At 41.7% G+C, this 18,963-nt stretch overlaps 1 protein-coding gene across 2 annotated transcripts in view; it reads right to left on the bottom strand.

Moving 5' to 3' along the window:
• mxd4 (MAX dimerization protein 4) overlaps positions 1-18,963 on the bottom strand; it is a 30,525-nt gene that overhangs the window by 6,278 nt on the left and 5,284 nt on the right. The window contains exons 3-6 of one of the 2 annotated variants that reach the window (XM_059341128.1): positions 18,886-18,915; positions 11,431-11,499; positions 3,755-3,869; positions 243-405 (exon numbers count right to left, since the gene is read on the bottom strand). In XM_059341128.1, coding sequence (XP_059197111.1) covers positions 243-405; positions 3,755-3,869; positions 11,431-11,499; positions 18,886-18,915 — 377 coding nt within the window. The remainder of the gene's footprint in view (positions 1-242; positions 406-3,754; positions 3,870-11,430; positions 11,500-18,885; positions 18,916-18,963) is intronic. The other variant, XM_059341135.1, reaches the window with a different exon arrangement.

Here is an 18,963-nt window from a genome sequence, read left to right as displayed (position 1 = left end):
GGACTGTGAGGAATGCAAACAGCTGAGTGAGTTTAAATGTAGATGAAAGCATTAATTATGTTGTGTTGAGCCAACAGAATATACTGCAGCTTCAGAGGATACAGTGTGTGTGCTAAGCTCAGTCCGAGCCATACCTTCGGCGGAAGAGGAGGTCCCTAACTTTCTCTAAAAATTAAACTGCATGTAAATTCTTCTGTAGTGAGTTATAGGGTTGCTGGTTGACTTCCTGAAAGCCGGCGTACCTTGCTCAGAGTCGGTGGAGATTGTGGAGCCCATGCTGTCGGTGCGGATGCGCTCCACAGATCCGGACACAGAAAGCTGCTCCAGGCGGCGTTTGAGGTAGCGGTGCTCTCTCTGCAGCGCCTCCTTGGTGTTTAAAGCCTTCCGGTCCTGCTCCTCCAGCTTCTGCAGAGACACACCAAGGCCAAGAATCAATGATAATGTTCACCAGACACAAACAACTCTATATTTACTCTCAGCTTTTTACTTTATTCTCTTCTTCCTTTTATTGTTGCACCACTCATACAGTAATCCCCCTAAGGTCACTGTGGGAAAAAAAATGTTGGCCTTTTTTTTTTTACTTTTCCAAGTAACACTTTTTGCGTTACCTTGCAAGAGGGAAACTTATTGTGAAGAAACAGATTAGTTCAGACCTTTTGGGGGCTATGCAGTATAGGGAAACAATGGTACCACATTCACTTTAACCTGTTATGCTCGTTTTTTCACGAACAGCAATAACCCAGGGCATGTTTAATTATACTACAGTGTAAGAAACTAAAAAAATCCTAATAAACATGGTTTATATTTCATTAAAAATGTGCTGACACCACATACCATGTGTCTTCTTAGAAAAAAAATAAAATAAAATTGCACACGCATTTGATAGCAACATAAAAACATATACATCACATTTTTTAGTGTCTTGTCGAACTGTGCAAAATGTCTGTTTAACAGTATTTTCATACTTTATCTCAGCACAAAAAAATATTATTTATTATTATTAATTATCTTTTTAAGTCTACTAAATAACTTTATTTAACCCTCCTGTTATGTTGATTTCTCACATTGTTTATATTTAATTAATAACTCCATTAGTAACCATTTCAATCAATATTTAGTGCAACAGTGTTCTTTACCTTTCACAGGTCATGGTGATAATTCATTCATTCATTCATAATGATAATTCACTAATTTTTCATTAAAAAAAATGCATGTTACATTGGAAAGACCTACATATAAAATACAATGGTATTACATGACTTTGTTTTTTATATTTTACATTTTAAATTTTTTTAAACTACTTTTAACTATTTTTAAACTTTGAAATGTGTCAATTTGACCTGCAACATAACAAGAGGGTTTTAAGGAGTGTTTTAAAGTTGCAATTGAAGGTTAACCCTTTAAAAAAATATATTTATAATTAATCTTAAGTGTATCTTTGCAAGAAAGTTGCGTTCATGCCATATCATACAAATGCTGTAACTGATGCTATCAGGCAAAAATGTGAATGCGCTGCCAAAGTTACCAAAGAGATTATTTCAACAACAGCAGTAAGGAAGTGGCCAAAAATCTCTGTGAGGTCTGCAGGTTAGAAAGTCAAAATAAACTCTAAAAGTTTGACTCAACCTGGGATACTATTTTGCCAGTATTTGCATATGAAAGTTTTCGGTGGTGAATCAAAGTGGAGTCGAACACATGTGGCCCCCTGTGATACGAGAAAGACACAACACTGACGAGAATTAGCGCAGGTCGTCTGAGCAGAGAGGACATGCATGATAAACAGGAAATGAAGGGTTAAAACTCGCTACGTCTGGATTTTCCACCAACCACAGTGTTGCTGCTTGTAAACAGCAAGATCAGTACAGCGTGTCCTTAGCTTTACTTGGATGTACAGTTCATCCTCTGCATGTAAACGTTCAGAATCTAATAATAATCTGCAGGCACTCAAGTGTTTTAAGGCCTTCTCGGTCACTGCTGCAAACTTTTTTAAAAGTATCCTTCTTTCTTTCTGTGAGCTGCAGCAGTTAATGAACCATGGAGGAGGAATTGGCCTTAAACAAACCGAAAGTCCAATTATCTCCCTTCACGTATCTAAAGATCAGCCACCAAATGTCCTGTAGATTCCACTTTGTTGACTCGTTTGTTTTCCTTTCAGTCCCGGGAGCATGTTTTTCTGACAGGCCCTGAACTGCTACGATTGAGAGATTAGAAAACAATGTAGCACTTAAAGAAGGCAAAACCAAACAGCTCAAAGACGAGGAAGCAGTGGAGCATGAGTTTGGTGCTCACAGGGTTCAGGCACACTTTTTTTTTATTGGCCTATCACAGACATGTATGCAGTGGTGGAAAAAGTAATCAGATCTCTTAATTAAGTAAAAGTACTAATAACACAGTATTACTCCACTACAAGTAAAAGTCCTGCGTTCAAAACTTACTTAAGTAAAAGTACAAAAGTGTCAGCATCAAAATTTACTTAAAGTATTAAAAGTAACTTGTTATGCAGGATGGACTCACGCAGATTGTTTTATTTATATTCTAAATATATTATTAGTTTATTTGTAGCAGCATTTTAGCTACTTAACTACTAGGTTTAATAAAAAAAAAAGTCTAATTACTTTAAATGTATCATGTTTTATGTTGAATCTCAACCTGAAAAATGTGAATGTAGTGGAGTAAAAAGTACAATATTTGCCTCAAAAATGGAGTGAAGTAGTAAAGTATAAAGTGAAGTATAAAGGTACATAAAATGGAAATAAGTAAAGTAACATCACCTCAAAATTGTACCTAGGCACTTGAGCAAATATACTTTGTTACATTCCACCACTGCATATATGCAAAATGAATAGTAATGTTAAATACTCAGCATTCTGAGTACCTCTGCGTAGTCACATAGATTTAAAATCGGTGCACAAGCCACATAGAAAAAGGCCTGTCCAGCTCAAAAACTATACAATTCTAATTTAAAGATGTAATTTTTACTTTAATTACAATTTGCTTCATCTTGTTACTTCATTAGAGCAGGTGTCCTGGGGAGGACCCATGGGACTGAGACGCGACCGAAGACCAAACCATATTAAAGTAAGTGAATTTTGAGGGGGGATATTTCTGATGCAACTAAGCCTAGACTTGATAAGACATTTTTATGAATTCAATTATTTTGCACTTTTTAAGGAACCTCAGACAAGCTGGAGTTGTTGAGCCAAGTTTCATCTTATTTTACTCTACACTACAGCTGTAACAACATTTTTTTTTTTTATTAATCACTTGTTTGTTCAGTCTAAAAATGTCTGAAAATAGTAGGAAATGCCACTGATAACTCGCCAGAGCTCACAGTGACGTCTTTAACTGACTGTTTTGCCAGTTGAAAAATAAAAGATATTCTATTTACAATGATTAAAACAGACAGATGAAGAAAAGGCAACACCTGCACATTTAATACATGCCATAACAGTTTAATAGTAACATTTTTTTTTATTAAACTCTTGTTGCATGGAGTAAATGTGCAGGTGTTGCCTTTTTCTTCTTTGATGCTGTTTTCTGATGCATATATGCATATAATTACTCTCCAACTCGAGAAACTGAGAAAGAAATGTATACTAAAATTTTAGAAATTTAAAATTCAAATGTAGCCAGCCAATGTTTGATGTTTGATATTTGATTGATAATAAACAAAATTCTTGTCAGTCATGTGTTGGACAAAGGGTAATTTATCAAACAGATGCAAAAAAAAGTTTGATGTCTTTTTTTTAAGTACCTTGATGTGCATCTTGGCCCTTTTCAGGAGGCTCAGTGTGGTGTGTCTCGTGCTGTCTGGACCCAAAGGCACCAGCTTCTTCAACTGCTCCAAGTACAGCCGTAGTTTGGCACGTCTGCAAACACACACAAGCACGGGGGTGAGTCAGCACGCATCCACCAGCAGAAAAGTAAGCAGGCACCTACACAAACACACTGACAGGAGCTTATCCACACGTCCCTGAAGGGCAGAAACAAATACTGTTCCTCCTATACATACTGCCACTGTCATGTTTCTCTCTTCCGCTGGGAAACACTGACTGATTACTACATCGTATAAGGTTTCAGTGACTTTGGGATCGACCGTGAGACATTTGCATGTTCAAAGGGACGAGGGGTGCAGAGTGTCGCTGCTTCCACATGTTCAAAGCTTGCAGAGGCTCCAGCAAACCACTTTGAAATTCCTGAATCATATCCTCCCAGCATGAGAAAGGAAATGTCACTTACTGATATAGTATTACTAAATACTTTTTCACATCGTATCGTATCATACAATCAGTTTCTCAACATTTACATCTTTCTCATCAACAAGTGCTGTTTTTACAGTACACCCACATGTGACACACATTCAAAGAGCCAAACAAGTTCTCGGTTGTGAGACTTTCCTGTTTTTAGAAAAAGTGCACTATATTTATGGGACCCTGTAGGGTTTGGCGTGCCTGTGTGACTAAATCTGGTGGCTTCAATTTGGTTGTGTATTCACAAAAACACTTTCACTATTACTAATCTACATGCAGAATGCCTCAATGCAGCATGCTGTAGGCTGTACCGGACCCTCATGTTTCCGTTGTTCGTCTCGTATTTTATCATTCACTCCTACTCTCCTCAAGTTTAAATATATCTCCTATACAATATATTCCAGACCTTTCAAAATAAAATCTTGTGACGACACCAGTCATTAAAAAACAAGATGAAAGAGAAGATAGTGATGTGTTGGTTGGCAACAGGTTGAATCTATTTTTTTTTGTGTTGAAATAAATAGTTGTCAATTTTGTTTTATCTTTTACCGTACTATTTAATTACTAGTGTGCATTTTTTATTATACAAACTGGATAATTATTCTCAATAATCCCACTTTTAACCATTAATTAACATTTATTTCAGTGAATTGCAGAGAGAGAATTTTGCCCATTTATTTCTTGCAAAAAATAATAGAATAACTTGACCAGTGAGCAGGAAATTGCATGTATATAAAGTGTTGAGTGGTTTTACATTATTTAAAGTTTTTATACCAAACGTAATGTAATATCATAAGGTTTGTAGATGTATGTAAACTTCATAATTTAAGTGATATATGTACCATATGGCAATCACAGTGGTCGGGGTACAGGGAGGGCCTCCACAGAAATTCTCTGATTTTTAAATCCCAATGCTCGCAGCTATGATACTGACTGTAATACCATGCTGCACTAGTGGTGCATTAACATTGTCAACTTCAGCTGCTTATTTCATTTTTTCCCAATCCTTTTCTTTCACTGATCCATCAAATGGGAACCCTTCTGCTCCCTAAAGCTGTGGCAGACTCTTCAAACCCCCCAAAATCATTTTTAGACCAAAGACAGCCATGAGAAGTTCTGCATCTGTTCTGGTCACTCTGTCGGGTTGAACTCAAGACACAAACTGTGGCCCCAGAAAACCCTGCATCCCTGCCAAAGCCCTGCAGGACAACAACCCTGGATCCACAAGTAAACAGCTCACTGGCTGCAGCTTTCGGACATTTAACTCAATGATAGTGACGACAAGACAGAGTTAATCTCTTTGTGGCCACTGACCGACTTTGTGCAGATATTGTATACTACTTCGAAGGACTGCTTTATGAAAGTTTTTTTTTATCAGCAAATCACCTCCCCTGTCTGTCCTTGGTTCATTCAAATTTGTTCATAAAGGCCTTTCAATCCTCCATTAGTCAAGCTAGTCCATGAACCATTTCTTTGTTCTGAGCTAGCCGTCCCCCTTTTCTCTCGTTCCTTTGGCTAACTCTGTCTGAACGGTAAACAAACTCCAACAATACAAGGTCTCCACTGGCCATCGCTGCAACCACAATAAACCTAATCAGAGAAATGAAGCTCTCTGGGGCTGAACACACTCTTTACACACACAGTCTTTTTTTTTCTTTTTCAGGAAGGGCGTCGGCTGTGTTTCTCACATAACGTAAGACCCTCTTACTAGCCCCGTCTGTTTCATTCAGAGGTCAGCCAGAGGCGGCCTGTGGGCAACAAGAGAGTCTCAGCATAATAATTCAAAGTCCTAAATGATAGTTGCATCTTGCATTTTTTTCGGGATTTGCTTAATGCAGGGGATATTTAAATATATAAAAAAGGATTAGTGAAAGTGCCCTTTAAAACCATGTCTACCTCTCTACAGGTGCATACAGGCGTTCCCAAAAAAAAGGGCGTGTGAAAGTGCTCTCGTCTTTTATTTCCTCTTCTCCCAGGGGGCAATTCCGCCTCCCCCCTTTCCGCTGAACCCCTCCACCCCACTGCTCCACCCTGCCAACACCAACACACCCTCATCCCACTGGAAAACAAGTGTCTTCTGAGGACAGGGGCGGGGGTCCACCTCCAACCTGCCCCAGTCGAGCCACATGAAGCACTTGGACTCTGGCCAGGGGGAAGCAGGCAGGAAGGAGCTGGGGGTCTGCAGCAGAGGCGGTGGAGGAGGGGGGTGGGGGTAGGGGTGAGTGTTTTTTTGGAAGGGAGCGGGGTCCGAGCTAGTGGGTGACTTTCTCTTGGGTTTAAAAAAGGGCTCTTTGAGTGCAGTGTGCTCAGCTGCACTAGGCAGCGCTCCACACACATCATCCAAAGGGTAACTTGAGCCAATGGGCCACCATCTTGCACCCACTCCCCCCTCTCTCCCTCTCTTGTAATGAAAAACAAAAACAAGGCGTTCCCTGAATTTTCTGCCTCACCCACCCCCCCTCCAAGAAAACCCGTTTCTACTGACTTATTCATCACAGGCCCCACCTGTAGGCTCACCACATATTTTACCTGGCATGCAGAGGAGAAAAAAAATCTGCACAGATGCACTTTCACCACGTGAATGTGTGCAGATTGGTTTGAGCCATTCCGGCCCTGTGAATCTAGTGTCTATTTTCACATATAATGCTCATCTATAATGTCAAACTATTCCTTTAATAGATGGAATAATTACCTTTGCAAAGAAGGTTATGCTTTCTGTCTGTCAGCAATCGGGCTGCATGATTAATTGAAATGTACTTTAAATTATGAAACTGAGATGAAATGTTTATTGTATTTTAATGTGCGTGCATATTATATTTGTATTCATTCTTTGCGTTAATTTATTTGTTTTTCAGTTGAATTCAATTTAAACTTTAAGAATATGCAATGTTACAATGTTAAAGGTTATTAAATGCACTAGTGCAGTGCCCGTAGGAAGTATGTATTCGTATAGTGGGAGATTAAGTAGGTTTTTCAATTCTGGCCAAATGAGGTTGTGTGTGAAAGTGGGATGTACAATGAGGTGTAATACTCTTGCATAGTGTTTATATACAAAGTATATGTGCAATGCCGCAACACGTAAATAATGATATTTTGAAAAATGAATTCAAAAATCTTCAAAATCGAGGATGCACACCTTCGTGCCATGCGCAAGCCACATACGAAATCTGAGGTCAGTCTGACTAACGGTCAGCGAGATATGCCCTAGACACACACACACACACACACACACACACACACACACACACACGAGATGGGGCATTAGTGCTGAACTCGTGCTGTTAGAATAATCCTAAAAAAGTTAGTTTTCAGATTATATTTTATGGCTCACCTCATCTGTTCCTTTGTTCGTTGATGTACTAGAAGCAGCTTTAAACATGTTGTTCGGAAGCTTTGATCAATAAAAATACAAATCGGAAGAAATTAAATTAAATTCAACTTCCCAACTCCGGAAACTGGAAAATCTTATGAGCATTTGAGGGCAATAGGCCTTGATGGGTACATATGACACCAGTTTCAAATGTGAAAGCTGACAAACAAAACAAAAGTTCAAGTATTTAAAGAGAAATCCACTTTTATCCTAACATCAACTGTAGCTTTTGATTTGAGGTCAAACTGGTGTTCCCTCGGTTGTTGACAACGATCCACTTTAATATCTCTTTTACTTGTGTCAACTAAGGTCTCAACAAGTCTGGGCTGATCCACTCTTCGTCATGAGCTCTGCATTAAACATCTCCCTCTTATTCGTCTTTATTGTCACTCCGCCTATGAGAAAACATTAATGTTTCTGATGCATTTCAATAAGACAGGACCTGGTTTAACCTGGCAGTGTGTCCCTGACTCCCTCCATGCAGCACATGTTCCCCTGCCGCGACACACACTCACTATTTTTCTTTAAGAGCACACAGTTGATTTGGACCCTCCCTCCCTCACACACTCACGTTTGTTATTCCTCAGCCGAGCCCCGGTCACGCTATGTTTATCAGATTGCCTCAAACAGCCATACAAAGTGTGGCACCAGATGAGCATGAATGTTGTGTCCAGAGCAGACAGTTAGCAACAAATTTTCCAATTTGTCTGACTTGAAAATAGGATGGTGTCTGATTAATGTCACAATGTAACATTATCAGTGAGTTCAAACATGTCATGTCAACAAGTCATGCTTATAATGTTCAGTGGACTCAATACTGCTGGGATGAGTTTTTAATATCCAAGCATTTCAAAGTGTAGTTGTTTTTAAAGCAAACTTCTAAAAATAAAAATAATACTGTGCGTTTCTATGGTGTCACAGTATTATTTTAGCTCTCAAAGCTTTTCCTGACTTTGCTAAAAATTTGAATAGCTAAAAGTGCAAAAACAAAGCACCCTGCAACTTCTCTGCAGCTGATGATTTAATAGTAAATCTGCAATTTGATTTGCTCTGAAGTCATGTCTGCAGGGAAATGACCACCTGACCGTTCTCACGTGTTGAGTACCACGGGATGATTTGTGTCTGATCTCTGGCCTTCCCTCCCCCTCCTCTTCCCTCTCCATCAGGGGCTCCGTGCCAAAACAAAGCAAAGGCAGAGGAGAAAAAAAGAGGAAATTTTGCTCAGAAAGCTGCACACTGCCGAAACTGGAACAAGCTATTTAAACTGCTGACTTACGCTCCAAGGTTACCGAGTACAGACTGGGCCTTTCTCACAGATGCTCACACTTTGGGCCTTGAAAGGAGAACGACCGTGAAGTATCTTATTTTGCAGCTCAACTTAAAGGCGAGCAGTGTATCTACAGCGGCCTGTGCGTGTCTGGCGACCGTGCTCAGTTTTCACAGTTTGTACACGCACATTTTAATGTTTCACACACAGTCCTGGTGACAGCGGCGTCCCAGGACCATCAAGCGATCTGGGATTGGAGATCTATCGGTACAGAAAGAGCTGCAGGGCCTGAGAAGGCACACCCGTGCAAACAACAGGCCTTCACCCCTCACTCACTGCACTGTTTAATGAGCTCGCTGCAGCCCATCGCATTCCTCAACCCATACGCACAGGACTGAGTGGCTTGTCTGGCAAGGAGCCAAAGCCGCTAAACCAAGGTCAGAGGTCATCGGCAACACCACTGCAATGTTTCCTCTCTCCGCCGGAGCTGACTCAGTTTGTTCCCTGTTGGGTGTAAAGAAAAGAAAATGCGATACCAGACCTCTGGTGTTGTTTTGACTTGAGCCCACAAGACACCAGCATGAAGGACTTGCCGCCTCGTCTGGGCCCCTTTAAGCGGGAACAATAATGCAATCAATTCATGTATCAATCTGTAGGGATTTATCATTCATCATCGTCAAAAAAGGGGATCTAAACTGTGTTTTTAAAGGCTTAGAGAATCATTCAAATTCATCTTTCTTATCAGTAATAATAACGTTGCACTCATCAGGTTAATTTCTGAGATCTGGAAAAATGGCAACAGTCCGACCTTCTGTAATAGACATAGTGAACACATGTTTTCTTCTGCAATCAGGAAGTATTACCAATTATTGTTTTTTCTTCCAGTTCTACTATGATTGTTATGAATGATGACCAAAACAACAAAAAATAGACTGAACAGAGGCCCCTGTAAGCAGGCGGCCCGGGTTCGAGCACGGCTCGGTGCCTTTTCTCGATGTTTTCCCCTCTGTCTCCCCCTTTCACTCTAAATATCTCTACTGTCAATAAAGCTACAAAATGCCCAAAAACATCTTAAATAAAATAAATAATCAATATATTGTTTGTTCATCGACAACCGAAAAACCCTCCATATGTTAAATAAATTATTTTGAAGCAAAGGTCTTGTTTTAAAGCCTTCTTAACTTTTAAGTAGGTTACAGAAAAATACCCCACAACCTTTCTGAAGCAAACACTTGTATGCATCTGGCCCCCTTGTTTAGAGCGCGGCTCTGTCATGTGGAGTGAGAGTTGACTGTGTTGCGTGAGTGTGGATGACCATATTGAGGTGGTGGAATTTGGGGTTGCCAGTGGAGTGGCTCCACATCTGGCTGGCAGGTTCCTGGAGAGAAGCAAGGCCAGACGGAGGTAGTGAGGGACCCTACCCAGTACCCAGGGTCCCAGCCGACAAACACAGCACACATACACACACACACACTGCTCCTTTCAGCAGCCCTTCATCAGTCTCCCTGTCACCCTGCAGCCCTGCCCTGAACATGTTTACATTTAACAGAGATCTGAGTGCCGTCTCTGAAAAACAAGAGGGTAGAAAAATGAGGCGGCTCATGTGAAACCGGCGGAGTGGTTGGCCACGCTGCCCACGTCAGCGAGATGAGAGACACACAGGGAGACACGAGAAGCTTTCATCACCCTGGTATGAAATGTCAGTCGTCTGGGTTGCGCTGTATTTGTTTTCTGCCGTCGAGGACGCCACACCCACTGTGTGCAGTGACAACTGCGAGGCGAGACAGACGGATACAAGTCCCCCATAAACACATTCTCCTGGTGGCAGGAACATGGAGCTCGCTCTCACATGACTCTGCTCTCACACGCAAGCAGCAAACAGAAACTTGAACGCACCACAACAACAGTGCAGGCAGAGGGAGGGGCCTTCGCTACTCATGGAATGACAGTAAAGAAAGAGCTCTGCATGCTTTACTGGTGATTAAACAACAGGAAACTGCAGAATTAGGCAGTTTGTTGTTCTCTCGTTGTAGTAGTATTTCCACAAAACAAACTGGAATTTCCACTGGGCGTGCTAGGGAATGCCTAGTAATTAGATTCATTTGATTTTTTTCATGTCCTGAAACAATCCCCTGTGCGAGCACGGATCATTACAAAATCCCTTCCTCAGCACAGCCAGCTTACACTGGTGTTAACAGAAAAACAGATGTCAAATAGAATTTAAAAAGGAGAGCGTGTGAGCAAACAGAGAGAGGGGGTCGGACTACAGAACAAGTTCGCCATGCACCTCTGAATCATTTCAACACAATGTCAAATGACAGACCTGGACATTAATTGCCTTCCGCTGCGTGCATCGAAAAGTACATCTGCAAATGTTGGCTGGACTAGCAGAGACAAGTTCAGCGAGCTCAACAAACACATTCCCCTGACACGCAGTGAGCTCTGGTTTTATAATGAATCCTTGTCAGTGATCAACACAGGAATCTAGTGGCAAGAGAGATGACTCCTGCTTCCATGTTTACTGTAAAAGTTTAGTTGTTTACTTCTGGAAGGAGGTTGTAGAGAAGTGGGGTGGGGTCCTGCTTGAGGGTCTGGGCCCACCAAAGATAAATCTGAGGAGTTGTGAGATAAGAAACAGAAGAAAACACTTTACTACTACACACAGTTGAGAGAGAGGGCATATTATTTTAATTTTCAGGGTCATAGTTGTATTTTGGGTCTCTACTAGAACATGTTTGCTTTTATGTTTAAAAAACAATGAATATTTCTAATTCTGTCTGAATGTACATGTGTTTATTCTTAGGCACGTTCACACTTCACAAGAGCTAGCTCGAAGTTCAGTTCACACAGATTAAAATGCACTAGTTCACATTCATAGTTCTTAATTTTGTATTTTTCACAGTCCTAAAAAACTGAACCAGTTCTCATCATTTCTACCTTTTAGCTGAAAATTAGACTTCTTGTTTTTTTATCAACATGGTGGGCACAATTTGAAGCTAAGTAACGACTCTAAATGCACTGTAGTGGCCCTTTCTACCTATATATAGTATAGTGGTAACATCAGAAACTTACAGAAGGCCTAATAACACCTAGACCTGCTGTGAATTACAGTATAATATATATATACATTTTAAGTAAAACAAAGGAAGAACAATCAATTGGCTGAATGCAACCTATGACAAGGAGTCATTTAGGAAGTCAAAAGCCAAAAAGGTTCAACGCTGCAGTTGCAGAACAACAAGCAACTAAACAAGAGTATAAAGGCCAGAAGAAAACATTGATGAGTGAGAGACTGCCTGCTGCTCTAATCCACCCTATCAATGCATTTTCAAGCAAATATTCGCTTGTGACTCTCTGCTTGCCAAAAAAACTCACAGCACCCAACGCAGATGTGGCTGCAGAGCATTCTAGTAATACTCGGCCTGCTGGTTTTGTGACCCCCATCCACCCGCAGACTCCCCCCCCTTAAACAGCCTCTGTTACTTAACTCTACATTCCAGCGTATGTATGCTCACTCTGCTGACCTGAATTTCAGACTGCCTGCTCCACACACACAAAGCAGCCACATCCTACGCTGCCTCCCATTCCTCCCTTCGGCAACGCGCAAGAATGTCTTTGCTGCCTCCTCCTCTTCCTCGGGCTGACAACTGCCTGGGACCAAACCATGAATGGTTCAGTCAACTCACTTTCCTCCCTTCTCTCCTCTGTTTCACTCCTTACTTTAATGGTTTTTTTTCCTTGCCCTTGAAACCCCAAAGCTGTGCACACACCTTGTTAAAGTGCGTCCTACACTGTCGTTTTTATGAGCATCAGCTGCTTTGCGGCTGTGAACCGAGTTTACTGACACAGAAATGTGGTGCACCCTGCAGCAACGACACCTGAGAGGGAACAGGGACGTTCTCACCTAAATGTAGGGCTGCAGTGGTCGCGTTCACATACTCTCCATGTCGGTGTGAAAAAAATCTGACCACAGATATTATATATGCGATTGTGGCCGGGTTTGACCTAAGGAGCCAGAGAGCGTCTCAGCACATTCTGACCTCAGGGTGGAGAAATTCCACATGTGACCTCTGCTGCTGACCTCCAGCTGCAGCCTGTTTTTTATTCTTTGTCCACATCCAGCCTCCCAACAGTTACAACCCAGACTGACCCACAGCTACATCCACGTGTACGAGTTTGGACAAACAGTCTGTCTTACAGGCAAAATACATCAGGAGAGGATAGAAATGTGTCAATCCTCAAATATGTTTCAATACTGTTAATGCCAACAAAGTGGGTTAGGGTTCAGGGTATATATCTGGCTATATTTCTCCATAGCAGGACTTACTTTATATTATATTTCATTGTGAATGTACTGAATTTGCAGGATGATACTAATTGATTTTTTAAGTTATTTAATTATCTAGATGAGCCAAATACAAACATTCCCATCTTGTTATTTTAACCACAAATTATATCTATATCAGAAAGTGCATACAATTAAAGCTGATATTATGAGTAATGAAATATTAATGGGCAACTGTTTTGATAATCAAGTTAATTTTCAACAAAAAATGCCAAATGTTACCTTGCTCTGGAATATTTTGACGGACATTTTTCGTTATTTCTGATACTTTACAGGAAAACAGCTAATCAAGAAAATAATCATCAGACTTATCAATAATTGTGAGCCAGGTGAGCAGGGCTGCGGCTAAGGAGGTAGTCAGGTGACGTAGTATAAAGAGCGACAAAGTCCACCCATGGGTTAGAGGAAACCACTATTTTGTGTCCCGTGCCACCTTACTTACATACATAATTTAGCAAAAAACGCAATATTTTCCAAAACCTAACCAAGTACTTCTGTTCCGTGCTGCAGCAATAATTTGTGTTCCTGAACATGCAAAACTTTATATTACTTTGTGTAAGACATCATACGAACCATTTTAGGAGGATAAGTTTAATTAAATTCCATTGGATTTTGTGCGAAAAGCACACTTCAAATTCAATCTAGCATCAGGCCAACAGTCACTGACTTCATGTTAAATGTAGTACACGGTGCAACAAATTACTACATGGTCTACATGTGCCTTAATGGTTAGACCATGTACAGTACATCGCTCATTACTCTGGGTTATTAGCTGCCCATGCACTCCTAATGCCTCCAGGTCACCACACACACATAAGGAATGTAACTGACAGTGTGACATTTGAGGAAGTTAAGTACAAAAGCCACGTGCGATCATGTGAGCATGTGAACGCGACACTGGAACCCAAACTGGAAGGAATCAAGAAGCATTCCATTTTGTTTACATAGCTGCCTAAAAAGAAAATGTATTTGTTTTTAAAGACAGGATGTGGACATAACGTGGCCTTAACTCCAGCTGTATTCACAGTGGCTGTGTGGTTTACAATCCACGTTAAAATGCAGATTAACAGGATTAACAGGCCCATCAAAGCCTGGCGTCTTCCACGTATAAACTCACTGTCACAAAAGAAGACTTATACCGCAGAAGAGGAGAAAAGGGCACGGATGAGTTTTGGCAGGAGGACGTAAAGAGTGATAAAGGCCCTCTGTGAGGAGGCAGCTCTGCCTTTCTCCTCCTTGCTGCCGCTTCAGGTTTCTGCTGACTCAGGCGCTTTTAGGGGGGCGAAAATAGGAGAGCGAAAGGAAAACGATAACAGAAAAACCAGATGCGGTCTCTGGAGAAGAAAAGGAGGCAAAAGAGGAGAAGGCAAGGAGGTGAAGTAACAGGGTGGCGGGGCAGCTCTCCCTCCCACCGACACGCCGCCATAACTCAAACAGCTCAGCGAAGTGCTGCCCAGCCTATAGACACACACATGCTCACACACACACACAGGAGCCTCACTCGAGGGAAAGAGTTCCTCAAAGCCAAATAAGTCATCCATCACAGCTGGAAGTAGAAGACACTGGGAGAGTAAATTTAATTAGAGAGAAGATTAGACCGTGACAAACGGAGTGCCTGCTCCTGTGTCCATGAAGTGCATGTAAATTTAGAGTGAAGTTCAATAGGTGGCACACAGTTGCTGTGCATTATCTGCGGTATGATATCCATAGTAAGTGAGTTATGTTTGTTGAAATCAATCTGCAAGCTTTTGAGAATCATTCGTAGTGATCTCAGAAATGAAACCGAGAGCACCTGACAGCCACGGGCGTGTCTGTATGTGGAGCGATAAAAATAGAGCTGTAAATCCTTTTTTCAATTGAGGGAAGCGGCACAAACATACCAGACATGCCGCATCATACCGGCCTTACGTGACTGGATTTCCTGTAATCAGGTGATATGTGGGAAAACTGAACGTCTGTAGTTTCGCAATTAATTGGCGTTTCTAGAAAAGGAAACTTGTGGCACTGACAAGTCGTCACAGGCGTGCTCAAGAGCGGTTGAAGTCAGAAATGGGAAGGAAGCAATGCCAGCGGAGACCGGCCGCACAGCAGAGTTTGGTTTCACGGAAATGTCAAGCTGATGCTCTGCAGCTCCGTCCTGTGCCAATGCAATGACGAGAGACAGGAGGCGAAAAAAAAACAAAAAGCAGCAGAGTCACCCTCAAGACGGTCTATACAGAGCTGTCACGGCTGCACTCGGGCTGCAGCAGATAAGCAGGTTGGGTCAGGACGGTCGACCCTGTGGGACGCTGCTGGCACCCACCCAGACGTCTCACTCTGATAGCAGGACACAAATATATGCAGGGTGCCTCTTGAACGGCAGCCAAACCGGCAGTCAGTTTCGTGAGAGAGACACCTAGCATGCCAGTGAGCCTAATGTCCACAGACAATATTAAGCAGAAACACATTCAGAAGCTGTCACATTAATGGTCGGATTATGAGACAATGGGTCCCTGGGCAAAGACATGCAAAAGGCACCATTGGTCTCCTACAGAAGATCAAAAAAACAGGGACTTTACAGTGGTTTCACCTGTTTTTGTTGTTTTTCTGTCTCTTAGTAATTGTCACATGTCTCCGTGTGATCATTTTGCGTCTATCTGTAGTTGTTTTGCATCGCATTGTAGTTGTTTTGTGTCTCTTTGTGGTTGTTTTGCCCCTTTCTAGTTCGTGTGAGTCTCTTTGTGGTGCATTTGTGTCTCTTTACAGCTGTTTTACATCTTTTGTTGTTTTTTTGCTCTCTGCAGTCATTTTATGTTTCTTTGTGCTCATTTTGAATCTCCTTTTTGCTGTCTGTGTGAGAGACATTTTGTAAGTGAAAGCCAGTGGGGTTTCGTGACACTTTCGGCCCCTGGGCCTGTGCCCAGTAGGCCCCTCCAATAATCCATCCACGGTCACATTAGACACAGGCTTAAAATCTATTTGAAAGTAGAGCTGGGTACGGAACCTCAAATAACCTCCATTTTTTAGCACATTTGTATATCTATTCACAACACACAGTCAGTGCCTCAGGTGTCTCAAACATTTATCTCTCACTTTGCCTGCCACGTGAACATACAGTACAAGGATGGCTCTGTGCTGCGCCAACGTGAACCAAACACACCGACACATGACCAAACAAAGACAGTGAGTCAAGGCTCAAACAGCAGCACCTCCCTGGAGTGGTGTCTGAGGGCGTGAGGGAGGTCGAGTCTTTGGAAGCGATACTGGGACTGCTGATTAAACAAGTCTCAAGCTCGGAGTGGATTATCCAAACTGGTCGCACACTCAGTAAACTGGTTGTTCAGGACAGCTGAACGACTTTTTGTTTCTCTTATGAATCAGAATCAGGCAGACAGATCAACCGGGGACACTGGAAGTGTTAGATTCACTCCTTTGAGTCGCATACCAATTAAAGTTGGGTTGGAACTGACGGCTTTCTAATGACTCTTGATTATTTTTTCATAGTTCTCATGGGTCCCTGAAATACTTCAAAGCTGATTGAAAGTGCTTGAGTTTATATATATATATATATATATATATATATATATATATATAGTGCAAGAATAGAAATGGAAATTCTTTTGATATTTCTTTTACTTAACGTTAATTTACAGACTATGTCGCGCTGTCTGCATGAGCGTCTCCTGCGGCTGAGTCATTGTTTCTTATGCCACCTGCCTTGAAAAAGTGCGACAGTCACATGTGTGAACGTAGGCTAAGGCTGAGTCCTTGAATATGAGGAAATTTGGCCTGGAGAGTCCTTTAATTGGATGTTTAAAAAGGTGTTGGAACCCTGTTTTTTTATGAATTAATCGTTTGGTTTCTAAAGTGTAAGAAAAACTAGAAACGGGGCTATTTTACATTCTAAGAGCACAAAGTGATGCCTTGAAAAGTGCTTGTTTTCTTAGGCTGATAGCCCAAAACCAAAACATGTTCAATATATGTGATATCTGCAAGAAATCCTTGCTTTTGAGCAGCTGAAACCAGCAATTATTTGGCATTGTTGGACGATAAAGAGATGAGCATCACAATTGTAGATGATTCATTTTCTGTTGACTGACTGATTAATTATATCAGCACTACAGCAGGTGTAATGCACTACATACTGTAGGTGACCGTGCTAAAGCCTGGAGTCACAGCTTCAACCTTTAACACCTGCATGTTGGAGTAATGACTGTGTAATTTGAGGCTGCAGTTCCAGACAGGGATTGAATCAGGATGCATTATGTTGCAAAGGATCACAATGATACCTCGTCACTGCTGTGGGGCCTATTATTACAAATAAGTACGTGGAGATTTTTCATGGATGGAAAGAATGATAACAGCAGCAAAGTACTTTTAAATTTAGACTAATGCATCATTTGTCATAAAGTGCAATGCAGTGTGACTTGTAGAGTATTTAAGCTTATTACATCATGCTGAAACACTGCAGTATAAGTACGAAGACTGACATATTTAACTATTAAAGTCAAAAGGCTGCACAAGATGTCCAAAAAAAAAACTTTTTTTAGAAACCTGTGGCCATAGTGACAGCAAGGGAAGTGAGTAAACTGATTACAGAACACTTTACTGGCATTTGCAATAGTCCGTTTGCCTGGACGTCACTTCATTAGTAACGAACCGCGCCCGTCATCGGACATGAGGTAACTGTTGTGTCTCAACACCTGCAGTGTGAGCAGCCAGGGCCTTCTCTGCGTCTCAGGTCAGAGAGGAATATGTCTGCACTTGTCTCTCGCTGCACGACACACATCCATTACTCACTCCCAGACATGTGACTGGCAAACCCCAATCCCTCAGCGTGTGTGTGACACACACACACACACACACACACAGCCTGACACACCCATCTCAGCCCCTGCTCACATGCTGGTAGTCACATCAGCTGTTTTCTAAATCCTCTCAGGCAGGCAGTTTGATGAATTTGATGCAAAAAAAAAAGTGATGCAAAAAAAAGAAAAAGTTTTGCTTCTTCCACCAACCACTCTTCCTTAAAGGCTTTGTTGTATCAAAGAGGGCTTCCTGACAAGAAACCCCTTTGGTTCTGTGAAGTCACTTCCCCTCCTGGTGAAGTCAAAACAGAGCAAAAACAGACATCTGTGCCTTTAATGAGCGAGGGTATCACATCATTATGAGCTGAGCGCCGTAACCCAAAGGGAGGAAAAGAAAAGGGTGGAGTGAGGTGCATGCTGGGGGTAGTACAGTGGGATCACTGTGTGTGTGTGTGCTGACTGTAGGCCTCTCAATTTGGAGAAATGACAGCCGAGAGCCAGATTCACCCTGCCTCCGTTCACGGCATCAGTCTGGACAGGATTATCACATTACTGACAGGATTCCCTTTCCATACAAGGTAACGAGTTTCATCCGTGAAATGGAGACAGATTTAATCAACGTGAAGCTGCCCTTTGAAATCAGCTTATTATCCATTTTCAGACACGAGGAATTAATTGATTAAATCTCTTTGAAGATGACCTCTGATCCGATCTGGTGCTTCTGACTGAGAGGGAAATATCTTTACCTGCAGCCAGCATCCCCTTCACTTATTTTAGGAATTCAAGGGTGATTGGCAAGGGCGTGCATGCAAATCATACAAACATGAGAGATGCAAAAAGGCCAAATGCCTCGGATAACACCTTACCTGTGTTTCTCCAGCTCATTGTGCGACGATCTGAAAGGACAGAAAACAAAGGAAGAGTGTCAGGGCAGCAAGTTCTAA

The sequence above is a fragment of the Centropristis striata genome, chromosome 1, assembly GCF_030273125.1.
Source record: "Centropristis striata isolate RG_2023a ecotype Rhode Island chromosome 1, C.striata_1.0, whole genome shotgun sequence".
Taxonomy (NCBI): domain Eukaryota; kingdom Metazoa; phylum Chordata; class Actinopteri; order Perciformes; family Serranidae; genus Centropristis; species Centropristis striata.
The sequence above is the reverse complement of the archived record's forward strand: the minus strand, read 5'-3'. Positions and strand labels throughout refer to the sequence as shown.